General features: G+C 45.1%; 1 protein-coding gene across 3 annotated transcripts in view; it reads right to left on the bottom strand.

Moving 5' to 3' along the window:
- HIVEP3 (HIVEP zinc finger 3) overlaps window positions 1-21,621 on the bottom strand; it is a 105,334-nt gene that overhangs the window by 19,425 nt on the left and 64,288 nt on the right. For all 3 annotated transcript variants that reach the window (XM_065697898.1, XM_065697896.1, XM_065697897.1), the window contains one exon: window positions 6,506-6,681. In XM_065697898.1, coding sequence (XP_065553970.1) covers window positions 6,506-6,681 — 176 coding nt within the window. The remainder of the gene's footprint in view (window positions 1-6,505; window positions 6,682-21,621) is intronic.

Raw genomic sequence — 21,621 nt, 5'->3', positions numbered from 1 at the left:
CCTAACTAGCAAAAAGGCAAACTGACTCAGTCTGTTGAAATCAAACCCTGCTGCTGCCTGTCCATCACACACATCACATCTTGGCTGGCAAAAATGACCCATCTTTGTGCACTTACCACAGCAAAAACCCTCACTGGATTCCCTCCAGTGACAATAAACACAGAGAAGAAGCCCAAGTAAATGCCTGGTGTGAGAAGGGGGGTGTTGGTTAACCTGTGGTCTGTGGCGCCTCGGGAATTCAGCTGTGATCCCCATGGTGGGAAGAGTGCAGAGGGGAGGTCCACCAGGCATTTTGGTGCTACCATTATCCACAAAGCAAGCTCGTAAATCCACTGTGTTACAAGCGTCTGGTTTGGCTAAACTGGAAGGGCATAACATCAGTTACTTGAGGGGTTGGTGGATGCAATGATCTGAGCAAGACTGGGACCTCCCCCTACTCGAGGGAAGGACTCTGCTCCTCAGAGGCATCCAGCGGCCACCTTGGCCACTTTGGATGTCCAAAGGCTGTTTATACACACAATTCCTCCTTACTACCTGCGCTCCAGTGCCACTGGCAGCATATGCACACTCTACCCTTTTGCTGCTGAAGGGCTCAGGCAGACACTTCTGCAGCCTGCAGCTCTGTGCCCATCCCTTCATTGCACCTCTGCTGTGACTCAGCTCCACCCTGAGCAATAGCTTGACTTGACAAGCCATCACTGTCACTTCCCTTCTTATTGTCTTTCACTGGAGGCAACTGCCCTTGTGCAAGGCAAGGTCATGGCTTTTCCTCTGCCTTGCCCCCCCGAGGCTGCCTGCACAGGCAATGCCACCCCCCCCTGTACCAATGAGCTTATGCGAAATACCAAAGGACCAATTCATAGCAAGCGTTGCTTTCCTTCCCCTTCCACTGTTTTCTGCTCTTCTTCCCATCTTCCTTCATTCTCATTTGGTCTGATAAAGCAATACCCACACACGCTGAGGAGCAAGATAACCCTGCAAAACTCTCGGTGCAAATCCCCTTGGTGCACAAGCCTATCCATATCCAGCTTGCTGCACACACGCCATGAAGAAATTCCAACAAAACAGGGATGCTGCTATCCTTTTAGGGAAGGGAGACTCAGCGGGCTGGATCCTCATCTGCCCTAAGCTTGCATCATTTTAAGGAAGTTAAAAGCTCGAGGCTCATTTACCCCATCTGAGAAGTTGAGTTATTACCTTGGGAGCAATTTGGAGGACAATCATATTTATCTTATCAGGGTTCTTCTCACAGTTTGTGTTTTTAGACCCCTTAATTAATGCTGGCAGGATTAAATGCTAAAGTCCTTCGGCAAGTTTCCAGTAAAATCAAACACCACTTTGCCTAAGTAAAAGCTGGATAGGAATCCTACAAGGAAGGACTCAAAGCTTCTTGTTGCCTTAAAGACTTCTGGCTCGCAACTTAAAAAGGAAGAACCAAACCCACTGAGCATTGCTTCCTTGGAAACAGTGGGGAAAACATGCTTGGAGGAGCAAGGGAGAAACCAACAGGAGGGGAAGCTGGACTTCAATAGCAGAACAGTATCCCAAGCAGGTGAGTGGTCCTCATTAAGGGCTGTTTACCAAAAAGGTCCCAGATTTAAAATACACTGGCTATATTTAAATAGAGCCAGGACCCAGTGGAAATTGTGACCCCATCCCAACCACTGCTGCACTGGAAGACATGCAGTACCAGCCCAGCACTCTCATTACCCCTGCTTGGAACTATGTAACAGCGGCTGCTTAAGCTCTTCCACCTTGTGAGGTCTTATTCTGGACTTAGAGCAGCTTAAGTACTGGTGTTGTTTCGAGAAAGCTGGAATTCTAGTGTTCCAAAAGCACTTAAAGCAGCTTCATCGGGACCAGAAGTGATTTCCCAGTTAAATGTAAAGAGGGAAATTAATTTTTCAGGGTATCCATGACCACATTTTTCAAACGTTAAAGCAAAACATAGGGGACAGAAACATGAAGATCCTTGGAAAAAATGATCCTGCCTATGCCAGGCATGCACCACGATTCCTACTTCTCCTCTTAAATGTGAACAATTTAACACCGACAAAAAGCCCCCAACAAATTACCAGCTGCATGATCTCAGCATCCAAGGTGATGCTGTGGTACAGACATTCACAGCTCTGCAGGACTGAAGGGTTTTCATACTCCTCTTTTAAAATACTACGCAAGGAGAGCAACAGCTTCTCCGCAAGTAGCAGACTCCCATTTTAATGTGAGACACACACACAGAGAATCAGCCACAGGCCAATGCTCTTCATCCCAGATAAACCCTTGGAATAGGTTTTATGTGCGACAGGCTTTGATTTAGGTCTTGGCATGGAGATAGTGTTCCCAGGTGAGACTCTATGAGAAGGAAAGCTTTAATTTATGTAACTTATTAGGCAAAAGATTTCAATTTAAAAAAACCACTGTTATTATCTTTTATTCTTATTGACTTAGATATTAAAGCCGAGAATCTGAAGATCTGCCTGCCTGCCTCTATTAATAGAGGCTATAAAATGCTAGCCGTCTTCTGGATCAAGCCTATCAGCTTGTGTTAGCCAAAGACTAATCTTCCAGAAAGGTGCCCAGGCTGGATTTGCAGATTTCAAAATACAGGGAATTAGCATATTTCCCATTGAGACTTGTGCTGAGCCTTAATAGCTGCTCTGTTTAAAACAAATAACAGCTAATATTTCACTTGAATTGGCCAGTTTTTTTACTTCCAGCCCTCATTCCTTGTTATTTTTTACCTTTCCCTGGGAAGTTACAGAGCCTTTTTGCTCACAGTGTTCCATGTCCTGTCTGGACCACTGGGCCATTTTCTGTTCCCAGCGACACGTCTCACGCCACATTGCGTAAGGGAGCAGGCAGCAAATTCCTGAGGATAACTCCGTCCTCATCTCATTGGAGGTTTGTGACATCCCGAGGAGTGGGGGGAACAAAGCCTCCTCCCATCAGTGGCTCCCACAGGGATGCTCAGACCCTTTCCCCCTCCCAGCCGCTGAGGAAGGGCCCCAGCACACACAGTGCAGGGGCAATCTGCAAATCTCTATCTCAATCTGCGCTGCTATAACAGCAGTTAATTCTCCTGGAGCTTCCAGCCAGTTGGACAAGCTCTGTAGTTTCCAGAGGAGGCTCAGCAGAGCGCTGAGTCTGCTGGAGCAGTAATAATAATAAACTGAGCAGCCACAACCTTGCCTTTAAGGGCTGAGGGGGTAATGCATTTAATACATTAACATGTTCAATAACCTCAGTGCCTGTCATGTGCTGATTTAAGGAACTGAAAACTAATTTATTAAAGGAAGACTATGGCTGAGGACATGAAGAAGTCTGGTGTCTGGAAACTGTGAGTGGACCAGACTATCAAATGGATATCTTCAGCCAACAAGGCACTGATGTCCTTTACACAAGCACCTTTTAAATTAATACAAAGTTCCTTGTCCCTTCTGACCTCCAAGCAAAGGCAACAGCAGTCACACGGAGAGCTGCTCCATACACTTCGTCCAGAAATGTAAAGCAATCTTAAGTAATCAGGACATGAGAGTCTGATGTGAGTCTGAACGAGGACAGAAAATAGCTGTGGAAATGGATAATGTCTGCACAGGAGGGGAATGGATGTGCCAACACTGATCCACATCCCCAAGTCACCCAAGAGTGCGCTTCCCTCAAGGTTCTGGAGATGAGTGACAAGGGAAGGCTAGTGGTTCCTGTGTTCCCTTTGGGAAGGTGGTCAAGGGAAAAGCTCTCCCTGACCTTCTTGAAAGGGAGACTTGTTAAACTGCAAGTTTTCCTTCATTTCCTTCCTGGTAAGAAAAGAACGAAGAAGCTGCTTAACTTCTTTTAAACAACCTCTTGGAGGCCATGGTAACAAACCTCTTAGGAGAGCACTACTACAGTGGAGGTAGACACCTCATTAAAGAGGCACATTTCTATCTGGTCCAGAAACGTAAAATCAAATAAATCTTTACAAACCAAATTTCCAAGGCTGCTGTTCCCATCAGCTCAGTGAGCCCCCGAAAATCCCAGGGATTTGCTTTAAAATAAGAACAAAAAGGAAGAATTTCCCTGCAGGAACAGCTCTGCTTACAGGGATGGAAGAGCACAAAAAGCAGACAAACAGGGTAACTATCCAAAAGGGGGGAAATACTTAAAGCTCTATCTTTTGCAGTTTTCCCAGTTGTTGGAACACTGATATGGAGTTTCCAGGACGGGGAGAGGAGAGGGGGAGGTACACTTTAACCAGATAAAGATCCTCATTAAACATAATAATAAAACAAACGTTTAACTGCTTCCAGCCTACTCGAGAGTTTAGAGCATTAGATCATGCGGGAGATATCTACTACAGCCCAAATGAAGACAGCTCCACAGATATCCCCCTTGAGTTTATGCTGAAGGCTAAAATTAACTTGGGAAAGCTGATTTCTAAGAGCTTCAACCCAACTTGTGTTTTTTTTTGCAAGTGCAGCCCGGTAGTGAGAGCTCCAGCTTCTCCATTCTGCAGCTAACTGTGGTTGCAAAACTGCCCGCCAGGAAGGAGGACCCCAATGAACCAGGGCACAAACAAACCGATTCTAGACATCTGCCAAAGAAGCTGTGAACCATCCAGTTCTGCACACCCTGTCCCTCTGTTTTGTGCTCTGTCGCCAACAGCAGTGGTTCTGTAACTGGGCTTTAACTGAGGATTTTATCAGCACATAAAGTTGATCTTCTTCTCCCTTTCCAGTAACTCTTCCAAAGACCCCTGTATCTCCATCAGCAAAACAAACCGCTGCAAAGTCATGTGGAGTACAAGCATGCCCATAGGACACAGCCAGGGCTCTGACTGTCACCCCCTTCTAGCAAAGATCCATCTCCACGCAGTTCCAAGTCACCACCATCCAACTATTTGTCCTGAAATCACTGATCTCTGGAAGCTCTTCCCCACTCATGCATCCATAGGTAAACCGATAGTTTTGCATTTAAATCCCAACCCTGGGGTTTGCTTTTGAAGGAAGCATTTCCATGCCGCCTTCCTCATGCAAGTTTCCTGCAAAGCTGAAGAAGGGAAGTCCCTTGGAGGCAAGTGTCTATTTGCAATGTGCAATCAGCAGTCAGTGCTGACAGTTTGTGTGCTTCAAGGAAGCAGAGATGAACAGCAAAGCAGCTAGAGAAATGGTGAAAAGGATGGTTTGATCGCAGCATCCTGAATAAAAGCCTAACAGAAGCATGGTGGAAAGCAAGGTGAAGTGACTGAAGAGGCTGAATGGATTCACCTCTCAAAGGAAAACCTCAGAGCAAAGTAACAAAAGCAAGAGAGAAAGAGAAAGAAAATGAACCAGAAATAGCTCTGGGCTGGGAGGGAAAGAACCGCTGCTCAGCTCTGCTGCATGTGTCTGACGAGAATTTGGCCTCTGTATCACTTCCCCATGCTCCCACACACGTAGTGATTACCAACACGGTGGTTCCCAAAATCACCCCCCAGCTTTACCAGCAAAGTCATCAGCTCCAGACGCTGACCGCCCTGAATCACCTGGCATCTGGGTCACTTGTCTAGCATGGACATGCCCCCATTGGCACGTCAGGGTAAGCACATGTGCCATGTTCCATACACACCCAGAGCTTCCTCCCCCATCTATGCTGTGCCACTTCCTTAGGTAGCACCGTTTTTGGGGGGTTGATGCTCTTCTTGAGTAATTGACAATCCCAGCTGTGTCATCTTCTGAGATTTGCAAGGATGGAGCTACAGATACTGAACATTTCATATTCATGTCGAGCTAGAATCAAGAAAGTGAACTCAACATCTTTATTGCAAGATGTGCTGCAACCAAAGATGGAGGGGAGGTCTGCCAAACTCACATGAGAAGTTAAGGGGACCTGGGCATCTCCAGCACTTCTGAAGTCTTTACCCACAGTCTCTTGGAATAGACTTTTTTCCTGCATGTGGTTTTGCATGTTCCTAATAGAATTCGCTCACGCACTCATTGAGGCAATGATGAAGGTTACTTGCAAAGAATATCTGGTGGTAGTGAAATTGTGGATCGTTAATGACCAGATGTCCTGGAATGGAGGCTTTAAGAGAAGAAGTCTACTGATATGATATAGGAAATGTGGAAGCTACATGCAACTGCGAAGGATGAAAATGTGCAGCGCAAACAGATCTGAAGAGCATAAAAAGCCACCCAAAGACTGTCTCCAGGTGCTCGGTCAGAGCATGTTGCCTGTACCCAGGAGCAACTGCTCTCATTCATGAGGTGCTTTGGTTTGTAAATCCCTGCCAGTGAAGCTGCATTTCAGGATCATTCCCTTTAAGAAGCACAGATGGGATGGCACAGATGCTGTGCTGCAGCCAGTGCTTTCCACTGGTCATCTTCTGATAATGACGGCCAATTTGAGACTCCCTCATCCCCCCCCCGCCTCCGGCTCCTGGGCTTTTCCAGACCCTGGGAAGGCTTTCCCTTCCCCTTCACCAGCACCCCCAGGAAGGCTTGTAAGTCAATATACTGAGCAGAGGAGCTAGGAGCTGACTGTCTCTTACCTTTGGTTTTAAAAGCAAAGTTACAGTACTTGCAGACATATGGCCTGACGTCTGTGTGCGTGCGAATGTGTTTCTTCAGCATGCTGGGTTTCTTGCAGCGAATTCCACACTCCTCACATACATACTTCCCTCTTCCACGGCCTCGCACATACACATACTCTTCGTTTGATTTGTACCTATGAGCAACAGGTGTCATGATAAAAAAAAGAAGATTCCCACCTCAAAAGTTGTCACAACTTCCCTGGATTAATTCAACGCGTTACGGACGCCACCGCTCCCGTTCCGCATGTGCTAGCTCAGGGTGATCAGGCTCAATTCAAACTATCTTCAAAAGCTTTTGCCCAGATGCCTAATTCCTCTTCTGGAACATGTTCTTGGGTCCTGCTTCTCTGTACAGACAAATAGCCCAAAGTCTGAGATAAGCAAATGTCCTGGTTTTCCCTAGCCTCAAACACAAGCTGAGGCACTCATGAAAGTCTGAATAAGATATGTCACAGTCCAGCCCGGCTGCATGAATCATTCCTCTGTCAGCCTATGCTGTGTTTTGAAGTGTGCACAGTCTGTCACTGTACTAGGCAAAGTAGTGAGCACCACAGAACACACATACTACTTAAACCTCGCATGATACAACCATTCCCACCCATTGTGACAATCAAAGCCATCTGAGAAGCCTGCAATACCACACTGCAAATTGTGGTCCCTGCACAGGCTTCTGCTAGAACGAGACACCCAGAATGGACACAAAGAGAAGAAAACATCCATTTTTTAAATACACTCTGCTAGCACTAGTTGTGAACACCGCAGACTCCAGGCTCCTTTCTCTTTGGCACAGTACCATGACTTAGGTTTACCCAAGAGAATGAGATTGGTCATCCTTCCTTCACACTGTATATTCATTTACTTTCTGTCCACGCATTAGTGTATGGGGAAGGCTCCGTGATGGGGGTCTGAAAAATATTGGTGAGACTGAGACAAATCATTTAGCCTCCTGCCGTTTAGCAAATGGAGTCAGTAATTTCCTGTACTTGCAGCATATGAAGAGTAAGGTAACATGAAATTGGTCCCCTCAGATTTCTAAGAAGCCAAAGTTTTGAAGCATGGTACTTCTTGCAACTCATTTTTCTATCCAGGATGAATTATGCCTGAAAGCAATCTCCAAACACCTACATGTGAAAATCAGGTCTTCTAAAGCACCACCATCAGTCACCTTTTAGTATCTTCCCAATAAAGCCACATGTGGGGGAACCGCTTGTATTTCTGCCCTTCAGCATCAGCAGAATTTTCCTAGACTGTAACCAGCATCATCTGGTAGCCCAAATATTCTATTCTATCTCTTGTAACTGAAACCACAGCAACGGCATCTACCTGAAGAATCAGCAACAAAAAACCCCCAAGAATCAGCACCAAACCCCCTTCAATCACAAGGTTCTAGTTATTTGGCCAGAAGGGACTGAGACAGTATCTGAAGAGCACACACTGACTGCCAGTCTCCACCCCAGCATGTCCACCTATCTCCATTTAACCATACAGATACACACAAGGAGTTGTTAGGGATGGCCAACGTCCCTTCTTCATTCAGTCAGTGACTTGATGCTAAGGGAGCAAAAGGAACCCAGGAATCCTGATTTCCCTCCTTCTGTTCAGATCTGGATTTGAGGCTTCCTTCTGGCTCTCCCCTCTCTTTCTGTCATTATGCTGGTAATCACCTTGCCATTTAAGAAATGAAATTGCTCCTTTATCAGCCTTGTACTTACTCTACCTTTAATTACACTCTCACTTGGCAGTCTCTAAGCAAGTCCTTTGTGTCCAGCAGTCCCTTCGTCAGCCTCATTAACGCTATCAGGGCTGGCTTTTCCTGGATAAAATGGGCCACGTGGTTTAATCTGAAATCAGACATTGCGGTTTATCTGTCACTCTGTGAGCCTGAGCCATCCCTCAACACAGAGGTTTTTTCTACAGCTCCCTAAGACCATGTGCAAAACACCCAGGGAGAGGAGAGAAAGAGAAAAAGAAAGGTAACCTAAAATAATACCAAACCAAACAAGGAGAAGAAAGCAAGGGAAGTAATCCTGCCATAACACAGAGAAGGCTGCTGCAAATGCCATCTGTCTGCATTGAAGGCTATAATATGTTTATGGAGATAATTACTTCAACATGATGCTGGTTTCTCTGTGGATCTAATACGCTCATATGATTTGCATCAGAAAGACAAATCAATGACAGCTCACTTCATGTGAAGATTTACCCTGGACAAAGGATGTTCCTGCTCCGTAACATTTGCTGTAACCAGATCCCTCTAATAGCCACAGTTGGAGTTTGTGTCAGCAAATCTGGGCTTCTCTTCCAGAGCACTGTGGAATTCATAATCCTGCAGTTAGCAACTTACACCTCCTACAGTGTCACAGCTCCCATCTAATACTGAGATGATCTGAAACCCAGGAGGCTAACTGGCCATTATGAGCTCAGAGGCTAATTTAGGAAATAGCTCTTTCAAACAGACATACAAAAAGAGATAAATTCCGTTATTTGTTGCATTTTTGGAACCGTTCTTTGCTGGGTTCTGCACATCTGTTGAATTCTGTGCAACCACTACAAATGCTTTTCAGAGCACGAGGAACTGGCAGAGCCATGGCAGCATCAGTACTACCACAGGCAGCACCAGATTCAGAGACGCGATGGCCCCAGAACAGGCCATCGCTGCCAGGAGTCACAAGAAACCCAACAATGGGAAAACACGAACCTGGAGAAAGCTTTGTCTCAGTTCTTTCCCTTAGACTTAGTTGAAACCTAAAACCATGAAGCATTTATTCCTTTGCAGGCTTTAGGAGGCTTAGTTCTTAGTATTTGCTGTTACGAGTATCTGAGTATCCTTTTTAGCCACAGACACTTCTTTTTATTTCTTTCTCAGTGCTGTGAGCCACATCCAAAACCCTCATGTGGCTGAAAACCACACGATAAAACCTTGGAGAGCGGAGAGGGAAGGAAGTCTGGTGGTTCACAGGCAGGAAGGGAGAGCAGGTTTCTGGGGGACTCATTGCTTCACACAGTTGGGCTGAATCACCCCTTCTCTCCTGCTTTCTACAACCACCAGGATCTCACCTTGCCCTGCAAAGCCTTTGTTGGTGCGACCTTGCTCATTACAGCCTCAGCACAGCAGCTGCATTTACGTTGCTTGCAGGTCACACACAGGCAGCTTCATTTTGTGGATTTCCAGAATGTGAAGCTCAATGATGTATTATGGTAACGAACACCCCTGCTAAGTTCTGCAGCAACCGAACAAGTATTTCCTCGACTGGTTTTGACATTTGTTACACTCACTTGTTTGCTTTTTGGATTTCTGGTACCTAGTAACAGGAATCTGATATCTGATCCCTTTCCTGAGCCGCTGCGTTCAGTTTACTGTCAAGTGAACCGAGTAGCTCCAGTTGTTGCCTTTGGTGTAAGTCTTCTGGTTTTATTGATGGCACATTTTGTCTCAGGCTCCCTGCTCATCTGGCTTGGCTCAGTCCTTCAGAAGTGCCTGGTAGTCTGCCCTGGTGCCCACTAATCTAATTTATATTTTATGCCACCTGCAAAATATGCCCTATCGCTAATGCATAACCACTATAATGTCACTACTTACTATCAAGCTCACTACTAGATGATTAGAGTACTTCTTGCAATACCCACTCTGAAGCTGCATGTGAAGCACAAGTCCTTAGCATACCCAGGGAAACACACGATGGGAGACCCTACAAGACTGCAGCCTACATAGGGATCACCACACACAGAGGTGATCTGTCTTTAAGGCCAGACAGTTACGATAAAATCTCCCTTAACTCAAGCCAAGCTACAGCAGAACAAACAAAAGGATTTCTTTACAAAACCCAGACCAGACAATGCCATTTCCAGGTTTCTAAAAGCATCATAAAACCTTCTGGTATCCCAGGTTACCAGACAGGGATATTGCACCAAGACAAACAATTCTTCTGAAGAATTATACAAGAAGACAGAGAAAGAGCTGGGTATGGGCATGGGAGGACCCAGGTGTGATTCAGCTCTTTGCAGAGGAAGTCGCCCCTAGATGAAGCAAACTAAAGCCAGGATTTACTGCTTTCCCTTCCACTTGCATTTGGGATTAACAATTGTAGGAGTGTCCCTGGGCTCTGAAAGTCACCCTGGTGAGATTACGAGCCCACCGATGTGTACATCAACACGATGTGGGCTTCTCCTGTCCATCCTCCCCAGCCCTGTAGCCCTGAGGGGACATCAGTGGGGCTCGAGGGACCTGCTGAGAAGTGAAGGACTTGTCCGGAGGGCAAGAGCAAGGACACATTCCTCAATGGGTTCAAGTGCTCCAGGCAACACCTTGAAAATGTGACAGCCCCCCAGCACTGGCACCAAAGCGCAGACCTTGCCATGCTTTCCCACTGAAGTGGGACATTGCGTCTCTGCATGGAATGAGTAGGATCACATCCTGGCTGGGGGGCAGTGTGTTAAAACTCGCCTGCAGTGGGTTTTTTTACACAGAAATGACAGTGAGGATCGTCTCTAAAACCAAGTCCTTTGTGAAGATTCCATGCCAAACCCAGAAGAGGAACTTTTGTTCCAAGCCCAGAAGTGCTTTCCAGGCCCTAGGCTCTGTAATAGTTCTCATGACCAAGCAATGAATACTGGTAGAAATACATAGGTCAATGACTCATTTTTGTGATTTAATTTACTACATAAAGTGGGAACCTCTTCACAAACACACTTTCATGATCTTCTTCTCTGAATTACCTGTTCTGGACTTACTGACATTTCATGTTTATGTCCCATCGATGTACAGAGCAGGACGCCAACTATCTGAAATATCTTTATGAAACAGTTGGAAAGCATTGAAGAAGAATGCAATATTAGCAGATGGAAACACCATTTGCCAGTGCCAGGAGAGGTACCAGGCAAAGACATCCTGCTGCTGTTTTCAGAATCTACCAGAGCTGACTAATCTTGCTTAGGGACCCGAACAGGTAAAGTTACATGAGCACTGAATATTGCTATTTCCAGATCAGGTCATATCAAAAGCACATCACACTTTTTCAAAGAAACCCTTTAAAGCATTTTGCACAGGGAAGTGTTGGAATCATCATCGCTGGAAGCGTTCACAAACTGTGTAGACAAGGCCCTCAGTGATACAGGTTAGTGGTGGCCTTGGCAGTGCTGGGGAACGGTTGGACTTGATGATCTTAAAGGTCTTTTCCAACCTGTTTGATTCTATGAAGCATCTTCAGCCTCACCAAAGTGTAGAACCTCAAAGGGGAAGATGCTGCTTACATTATCTGGTATATAATATATATATAAATTATCTGGTATATAATATATATATAATTTATCTGGTATATAATATATATATAATATATATATCTCCATAAAGAACAATCAGGTTTCTTGTCTGTAACCCCGCGTTGTGCTGTGAGGTTAACCGTTGACTGGAGGACAAGCTCACCATTCATAGCCACTAGCACATACCTAAAACACAGGAAGGCATGTCTGCTTACATGGAAACCAGTGGCAGTGTTGGTGTTCCATACAGCAAAACAACCGCTTGACTTGCCAGCAATGCCAATGACCCTGACTGCAAAATGCATGCCAATTCAGCAAGGAATTCTAAAGGCAACTTCAGGAACAAATGCATCCTGTCCATGTCCTCTCTGTGGGAATCTAAACAGATAGGAGGAGGAATTTTATGGCACTGCAAAAAACAAAGATCACCCAGGACAGCTCAGGCCTAAGTTACCCTTTCTGCTTTTTATAATATCCCTGGTGGGTCCCCACAGCTCAGATTTTACCTAAGGCAATTTTCCACATTTCTTTGAATGGGAAACAATAAAGTGGGTGTATCCCCACAGTGTGCTCCCTGTGATCATAGCTCTGTCAGCACGACCTCGGTGGCACTGGGGTTGCGTGGGACATGCCAGCTGTTTCAGAAGTGATGCTACCACCATGGGTGGCCAGGGCACTGTCCGAAAGCAGACCAGTGATTCTCCAGCCTGCCTACAAAGAAATAAACACTGACACAGCCCCTGTACCATTGAAAAACACCACAGGAGGTGCTTCCTATAGCACTGCCCTGTCACAAGGCAGCCAGACCACCAGGACGTGGGGAGGTCAGTGTAGAAAGATTAAGGCAATCTCTCTGATCACATCTGGGACATTTGGTCCAGGTTTTTGCCTTTCAAAATTCAAGTGGTGCCAGCAACCAGAAAAAACGGGAGGGAAACAACATCTCGGGTGAATGGGATGGATGCAAAGGTGAATTTTGGAGGAAAGCATACAAAAAAATGAATGACTCAAGCATCATATTGAACTGTAGACAGTAAAAGGTCAAGGATAGACTAACGATCTGGAAAGGTGTACAGGATGGCCAGGATGGAGAGAGAGTCATTACTGGCAGTTACCCTAAGAACCCCAGGGTGAAACCAAGAAGTGGAAAATTTAAGCTAAATATAAAAGAAGATGGGCAGTGTTTTCCAGTAGGTTCCTGCACAAAACCACGCCATGGATTTAAGCAGAATAACGCCTCCTGCATGGTCAGCCTCTAAAGCACCTTTTGCTGGACACAGCTTCTTGGTGTAAATTTACTGGAAGTGGTGTCGAAACTGTTGACACCTCTGTAACACACACAGAGGTCGACAAACAGCCAGAGTGAAAAGCAATACAGAAAATATGCATAAACAACCCAAATCCACATAAGAAGCTTTTACTAACATAAAAACACAGGCCAGAGAAGGACTTTTAATGGCATTTCTCCATCAGCAAAAGCATATCCTTTTGCCGGTAGAGCCCGTTTTGATTAAAGAAGTGTTGTTGGCTACAGGGACATGAGGATTTGGGACTGGACTGCGTGAGCTGGTCTGCACCAGGAAGACTGCTCCACCAACAGCTGTATCTGATCCTCCTGAAGCTGGCCCTCGAGCAGTGTGGTATGTCTGAGACAGACCATGGGACTTCCTTCAATTAAATTAATCCAGCACACAGGAAGCACAATAGCAGCAAATGTTGTATATGGATGTAAAACTGCAAACCCAGTGCCGTTTTATATTACTTCGCTGAATATTATGCTTGAGTGAAAGCTTGATTCAATTTTAGGTTGTGGCATCAGACCTCTTCTAGCCTAATAGAAGTAAAATTACAGCTATCCTCATTATGGTTCTAGCTGCTGTTATACAACTTCATCCTCTCTAAGCTTTAATCATTTAATTGTCATTGCAAACCGCTATAAAAACACATCTATTGCAGAAAAAAGAAATCAATGCAAACAGTCGTGCGGTGCTTTCTGCAGCTGGAAACCTGGGTTGGATTACTGAAATGCAATTAGAGATGAAACCAGTATCAAGAAATGAAAGAACATTCGCTGAAAGGCAAAAGCGTGTGCATCGGCCCTGCCAGGTGGTCAGCTTTAGCCACCTAAGCATGAAGAAATGTGGAAGTGTATTGATTGTGTGCACAGGCTAATCAGTCCCTTCTGGGCTTCCCTGTCATTAAATCCAATTGTGAGAGCAGGGAGGTAATGCAAAAACTCCCACGGTCGCATTTGTGTAGTGATTGGGCCTTGTGTCCCTACCCTCGGAAAATGCCACACGTAAGTCAGTTATTACAGAGCTCATGCAATGTGAACACTCGTCCCACCACCGCAGTGGCATAAATGGGAAAGAAAATAGAAAGTAATGAGCTTCTGCAGCGTTTTGCAACGACAGGGAGATCACAAAACATCACTTCTGCCTTCCACCTCTACCTGCCTACTCCCAAAGATTTCTTTCTGTGTTTTTAGAATAAACGAATGCTGTGTGACTGCTAACACAAGGCTGGGCATTTTTCCCAGCATCAGTCAAACAGGCTAGGTCGCAATTCAAAAGTCCATCCAGGTAAGCATGCACGCTGTTCCCAGGGCACTGCTCCAATGCAACCTCCTTCTTTTGAAGAGCAAATACAAATAGGGTAAGCCAACTGCCATAAACTCATACAGCCGACTCATAAAACATTTACGGAGAAAGTCTCGCGTGGAAATCCCCATGGATGTCCTGTCTCAATCCTGTTTCTTCCTTCTCTGCCCCCATCAGAATTGATTTAACAATTTCCGGAGAACCTGACATTAATGACTCCGTCTGACACTAAGTGACTCTTGTCTGACACAGATACTTCTTGTTCTCAAAACAGCTCTTTCTGCAACTGTTCTATGAATGATTCTGGATGCCATCACTGGTGTAATTACAGGCTGCCTTCTTGTCCTTCAGTTGCTTGTCCAGTCAAGGATGAAGGGCTGTGCCTGATGGCCTCACTCCAGTGCTTTATTTCACAGCACTCCCTGCAGTACCTGTATTTTTGGAGGCATGTTTAGGTCTTTAACACTTATCAGTCCTAAACAGATCATCAGATTCTTGAAGAAACTGGTTTGGATTTAGGTTAGTTACAACTCAAGAATTACTTATTGAACAGAAATATCCAATGTAAGAAGCAAGTGCCCACATCAATACGTTCTGCCCGCTACACTTGTTGTATGGTTGTTAGCTCAGTGATCTATCCTTCTCTATTTTGAAGCTGCTACCAATATACTCTAGACCTTAACAGTCACAGTCAAAGAAATTATCATTATGAGGATTTGGCATTTGAGATGTAAGAGCATCCTGTTGGTGCATTTCTGCATAAAAAGCCACCAATTTTTGACAAAAGTAAGCTTTTAGAATACACACGACACACTGCTGTTCAGGTTGGATATCATCATATTATATCTACCTCCACATTTATTTCAAGCAGCCTCTTTTCTATATCATTTGCTGGTCCTTTCAAAAGTCAAGTCCATTTCTTACAGTAATCTTGATTTGAGCTGGTTATTACACGGGCAAATACCACCAATGCTTCAGTCTCTAGGACGTTTATTAACTGCTGAAATGCGCACACTACAGAATGAAGTAGATCTGTGATATAACAGCCAGTGGAGTCTCTCAACAGAGACATATTCTGGCAAAATAGAAGGTGTCACTTCTGGAGTGACACCTTCCTGTGCCTCAAAGCTTATTCCATTTGTGGATTAATGTTCAATCCCCTCCTGGTCCAACTGGGATATAACAGGATGCTCAACACCTCTTGGGCCTGATGCACAGGCTGGTCCAGAACATTTAGATTTAGAGGATTTCTTCCTAAAGCTACCTGTCTCCTGGACATGGTTGTCTCCTCCCTGAGCTCTCTGCATGGTCCCTGTCCATTCTGAGGGGTTCACAGTGCTTTGATTACTCCATTTTTGACCCAGGTTTAGTTTTTGCCAGATGCCATGTCATTAAGATGCAGCACAGAGGAGTGCTGGTGTCAGACTGGCCCTGCTTACCTAGCACCATTCAAGCACCATTCAAGGTGAGAAAAGCTTAGTATTCTTGCCATGGGGCAAGGTGGGTAACATGGACTCCAAGTGACTACGTTAAAGACATGCATTTTCTCTTCTGTCACCATATCTGATATAAGCCTTCTTGTTCTCCAGCCTATTAGAAGTGAATAAATATCCCATTTACAACTTACACCTCAAAGGAACACTCCAGTGAGTCCCAGGGACAGGTACAGGGAAAAATCACTGCTGCCCCTGTATGCTCTCCATTGCCACATCACTTGGTTTGAAATCATTAAGAAGTGGAATTTCATCATTTCATTTGAGAAACAGACTCAACTGACACTTAACAGGCGGCTGGGTTAATGGTTTTTTTCCAGTATTCTGGCCAAAATTATATTTACATTGTTTCTGATTATTGCTTAATCTTCTGCAAGCAATTCCTCTGCTTTTGGAGATCACTGACCCACAAATGGAGCTGTCCCATCCACGGTCATTGGAATGACTGGTAGGTAAGCAGGAAAAATAAAAGAGCCATTTACTGGCTTTTACAATAAATCTGTAGTGTAGCAGCCAGTTTTGTAAGGTCTTTAACATAGAAAACATATTTTATGCTCAGCGAGCATGCTAATGGCTTTTGTGGTGAGACTGATAAAGCTGATACCTAATGCGGTTAGTTGTTTTGTTGCTAAAAAAATAAAAGGCAAAAGCCACGCTGCACATTTTTAGATTAAAACACTGTTGTGTGAAAAAAGCCAAATTTCTGCACAGAACGAAAAACAGTAATTAAGATGAACACCACACAAGGGAAATTTAACTGCGTTGTTCTGCTACTGCTCTGGAGCGAGGCACGCCAAGCCCAGATCCTCATGTGATTATCTACTTCTCTGCAGTGGGTGTATGAAGAGGGGCACAGTATGGTGCATTAGAAAACCATTTTAAGCATCACTAAGCGGGACAAGAAGCAGCAAAGAAACTGAGACCAAGACCAATAACATCCACTGTAGATTAAGGCTTCCTAAGCTTATTTCACATACTAGAAATAACCTGCTTGCCAACTGGAGAGCTGCAACACTAACAAACCAGGTAATAACAAAGAAGTCCTCAGTAATAACAGGGAAGAGTTAAGCAAGAGTAAGAAGAATTGAACAGACCAAACTTATGCATCGACAGATTTTTGGCTCTAAGTTCAAACCTTTCACCAAAATGATGCCAGAGATCATTTTACCTGGACCAGTGAGCACAGCCTGAACCAGCATTTCCACGCTGGTGCAATGGATTGGGCAGGGCTGTCTGCCCATGCTACTGGAGCTTTGTGCCAATAAGTCCATCAGCCCTACCCCAAACTGGACTGATTTAATCACTCTGGACTCAAGGCACTTCTGCACTGGGTTTCCTTTCGTGGCTTAGACACCTCTTGCAGATGTCAGCTGCTGTTATCAAGTCTGCACACCAATCTTGCCTTGGGACTAATGTGTCCTAACATTGTGTCTTATGCACCTTTTCTAATTTTTTTATATATTAGGAATTTAAAATTATGTATAAATAAATAACAGAATAGAATAAAATAAAACATATTCAGATTCAAAGTTGCAAACTCCATTAATTAAAAACTAGAAAATGCTACATGCAAGTTCGTCCACTCAACCAAAAGTCTTACATGATCTTTTAGATCTTGTTTTCAATGTTGACAAGTTTTGGAAGAGATGAGGTATGACATTTCCCAAGTTGTATCATTTTTTAACATCAATAGATGCATTTTATAATGGATTTATAGAAACAGTTAGGGGGGAAAATGACCTTGTCTCTCCAGCTCCCCTAGACCAGGTTGCTCAAAGTCCCATCCAACCAGACCTTGAACACGGGCAGGGATAGCAGGATTATGAACATTTCTAATCACTTAAATGGACAATGAAAAGCCTTCTGGCATTCACTACCGTAGGTGAGCTGTGAACTGCAGTGAAAACTACAGAACCTGGTAATTTAATAGCACTAGCAACTTCAAGACATTTCCACTGGCTAAATACCCATGGTCATGGCTAGCGTCCTGAGTGCTGATGGCAATGGATGTCCTGTCTTATAGGATCCTTGTGTTCCCTTACTGTGTGGCCAGACCACCTATTTAAGTCTCCTAAGTACTCCAAGTGACAGAAAGGAATACTCATTCCTTCTTCTTCGAGTAAAACTTGTGAAGTATTTCACAAGATGAAGAAAAGGCGCTTTCTGGTGCAGCTTACTCACTTGAGCAGAGTTCAAAAGCTCCCTGCAAGCAGTGGAGATGCTACTGCTTTCTCTCAGAGAAGGCTGCAATGCAATGCAGAGATCACTGGTTACTTCCAGCTTCCCTTTAGTATCAGCCCACTTCATTAATGGTAATCATGTTACTGGTAGTCATGCACAGACAGAACAAGAAGGACCCATTCTTCTATACAAATGAGCCACAGAAATGGTTCAGGCTAGACCCATTCACTGATGGATGTCTGCTTTGTCACATCTGTTTCCCTCTTGTTGTCTCACAGGGCTTCAGCCCATCTTCCTCACATGTAAGCTTACTTCTGAAAGCCTTGGCAAGGATGCTTTTACAGGGACCTCCTACATCTTCATTCCCACTGCTCAGTCAGCGATAGACTTTGGGAGCATCACAGGAGGAATCCGTAAAAACAACAGGAATGGGGAAAGAAAACTTCCTCTCAAGTTCCCCCACTCCCAGCGTTACACACTGGAGAGGCTCTCAGGAAACCCAGTCCCCCTCTCTAGTCTGTGTGAAGAGGCTACAGAGGTGTATAGGGGCCTGGCAAGGGGGTGCTGCTCAGGAACTGGTTTTATCCCCATCCTTTTGTTACTTAGCAATAGAAACCCAAACACTTCTCCTCCAAGTGTAGAAGGCTTCCAGCAGCTCTAGCAAGAGCCCTGCAGGGAGTATTGAATTTCATTCACTTCTTCACCAGTGACATGAATACCCATCCATGAACTGCTGGCACAATAAAAACTGAGTGTCTAAGACTGCCTGCCATTAACAATAACACAAACCCCATCCAAGCGGCCGCCTGGTTACGCTTTGAAATAACAGGAAGTGCCTTGATTTCAAAGAATCTTGGACATGAACCCGATATCCTGCACATTATGGAAGAAATTCTTCAAGACAAATGCTTGATTTCCAAATGTCTTCACAGGACAACCCAGACAACCTCACTGCCAATCCCATGCAAAGCTTCAGCAGAAGCCAGGGAGCTGGTTGGAAGCAGAAAGGTGTTTTCTGCAGGAGAAATGGTCCCCTTTGGAGTCTCAAGCCCTTCGGAAAGACTTGAGCGAGAAGGTGCTATGGATGGGACTAGCATCTTCAGCTGACTCTTCAAGGTGTCTTGCAGTGTGGTTACCTGTGGCTGACCTCAAGGTGTCAGAACACCTCTCTTTGCTAGGAGCATCCTGGGAGTTGCCTGCCAGGACTCTTCCGAGTTACAGACATTGGCTCTGCCACCCTCCGGCTGCTGGAAGGCGGAGAGGAATAGACTGGTTCCACTGAGCCTGACACTCCCCTAAGTGAGGTCCAGCTCCCCAGTGAAAGCTTTTACTAAGTAATAACAATAACTAATAATAACAGACAGGATTTATTTCCATAGCATGGAAGCCAAAAAGCTTCTGGCTATATTGCAAAGTAGTAAACAAACGCAAGTCCAGCTGCCTGGTCCCTTTTCTTCCCAAAGGTAACAAAACTGCATACAGAGGCATACTAAAGACAATCTGAGAACCACTACTAACAAAAATACTCAGGAAGTATCACTTTCTGGTCTGTTCTTGTCCTTAGCACCACTGGGTATTGATGGCTGATGAATTTCTGATCTGCAGATATAAATACCACTGACAAAATACCCAAAGTCACTTAGGTTATTATGACATCTTGACATCCCAGAGGATCTAAGAGATTGGTCTTATATTAATCCCCACAAGGAGACCACCATGTCAACCCTCATTCTGCCCTCCAGTACCTAGATTCTGCAAGGAAATGCGAGCCTCAGACTGTCCCAGGCCTTTACCCATTCTTCAAACTGAATCCGAGACAAACCAATTTATAAGAACTGATTCAATTATTTCTTATTTCCTCTGCTTCCTGCCTCCTGTCAAGGCCAAGCAAGGAAATGAGGACTAATCCCAAGGAGACCTCATATACCAAGATTCCAACCGCACAGCAGAAACACCAGGAACTGCATAAAAAAGTTTTGTCCTACCAAATGTCAGACTGATTCCAGACAGGTAAGAGATTCCAGATGAGCTGGAGTGAAGAGCCTTGACCCTCAGGCACTCATCTGGACTAGCAGGATTTTAAGCCATATTCATCCCTAATGATGAGGAATCACCAACCTGTGCTGTGAAACACCAGGCAAGAGGCAGTAAGTCATCAGCCCTGCTGAATCGATGAACACCAAGATGCTCTTTTAGTGTTTCTGCAGGCAAAACATTGGCCCCAATTCAGCGTGCCCTCAAGGCAGTGCAAGGGTCTGGACATTGGCTATAGGCAGGGCCTAGTGCAGGCTTGATTGAGATGGTATGAACTGGGTCCATGTATCATAAATGAATTATTGACCACGCAGTTGAATTGTTGCCAGCTGGGCAGCTCGCTCCTCCAGCTCAGGCACTCTGAATGGAGTCCGGTGACTCCTGTTCCCAAATCTGTACAAAATCACACATCCCTAAGGACCATCCTCCGTCAGCCATGCTGCCCTTCTGCCAAGATTCAGCTGCTCCGTGGCTTCCCATGGCCACTCACTGCAGGGTGAGGAGTGCCTCTGAAAGTGCCCCTTCCCATCTCACTGCTCCTCCCCAGGGCATCCTCAGAGTTAGCATTTCTGACTTCAGCAACTGAAAAAAACCTTGTCATTTCCCCTTTTGCTGTTGCTGCAAAACCCAAGACAGCCCAGAGAGAGCGAGCTGGATCCTGCTCTCTCTTGCACATCATCAACGCAGTGATTTAGGCAGCTCCAATCGCATATGCAAAGCAACTGAAGGAAACAGGGCAACACAAAGGTAACCAGGGGTAGAGCCTTCATTACCCATGATGAGGTGTAAGGAGGTGAGCAGAGCCAAAGGGGTGTATGCAGGACCCACAGTTCAAAACCCTCATCTTTTAACTTGGAAGCAAAGCACATTAGATACCACAATTATTAAGGAAAAAATCTGGAAAACCTATAATGCTATTTCCCCAGTCATTTTCCTGCAACTGAAAAAAAAGAAAGGAAAAAACCACCCCCCCCCACACACACCTCTTTCTTACGGATCTGCTTTTAGATGGTGCATTAGATAATTGTTGTGCAGAAGATCCAGTGTATAATGATTATAACAATAAAAACCATGATGGTGCCAAAGCACACTCTCCTGTAGCTTCAGCAGTATCCGTGCATGCCACAAGTAATTTCTTTTAGAAGTCCCTAAATACGAGTCTCGCTCACATCCTGCTCGTCTTAGGAACCATTTCTACAGACAGAGTTTTACAGCTTCAGATAACAGATCTATAACACGCCAATGTTTTCCTAAGCCCCCGTAGCACAGCGGTTCTCACGCGACCATCCCTGAGCGCAAGCGGCCGATGCAGGTCTCACCGCTCCGACGGGGAGCCCCCATGCTTCAAGGATGCAACACAACCCTCTGCATTCCCACCAGGGCCATGGGATCATGCTGCTCCGTCTGTTCCCAGACGTTATGCCACGCTCGTGGGTGAGAGCAGAGACACAAGCAGCGAAGCAGCTGGGAAATGAGGAAGGCAGGGGTGCAGTCGCCCCATAGCCAG

Source organism: Lathamus discolor, chromosome 18, assembly GCF_037157495.1.
Source record: "Lathamus discolor isolate bLatDis1 chromosome 18, bLatDis1.hap1, whole genome shotgun sequence".
Lineage (NCBI taxonomy): Eukaryota > Metazoa > Chordata > Aves > Psittaciformes > Psittacidae > Lathamus > Lathamus discolor.
The sequence above is the reverse complement of the archived record's forward strand: the minus strand, read 5'-3'. Positions and strand labels throughout refer to the sequence as shown.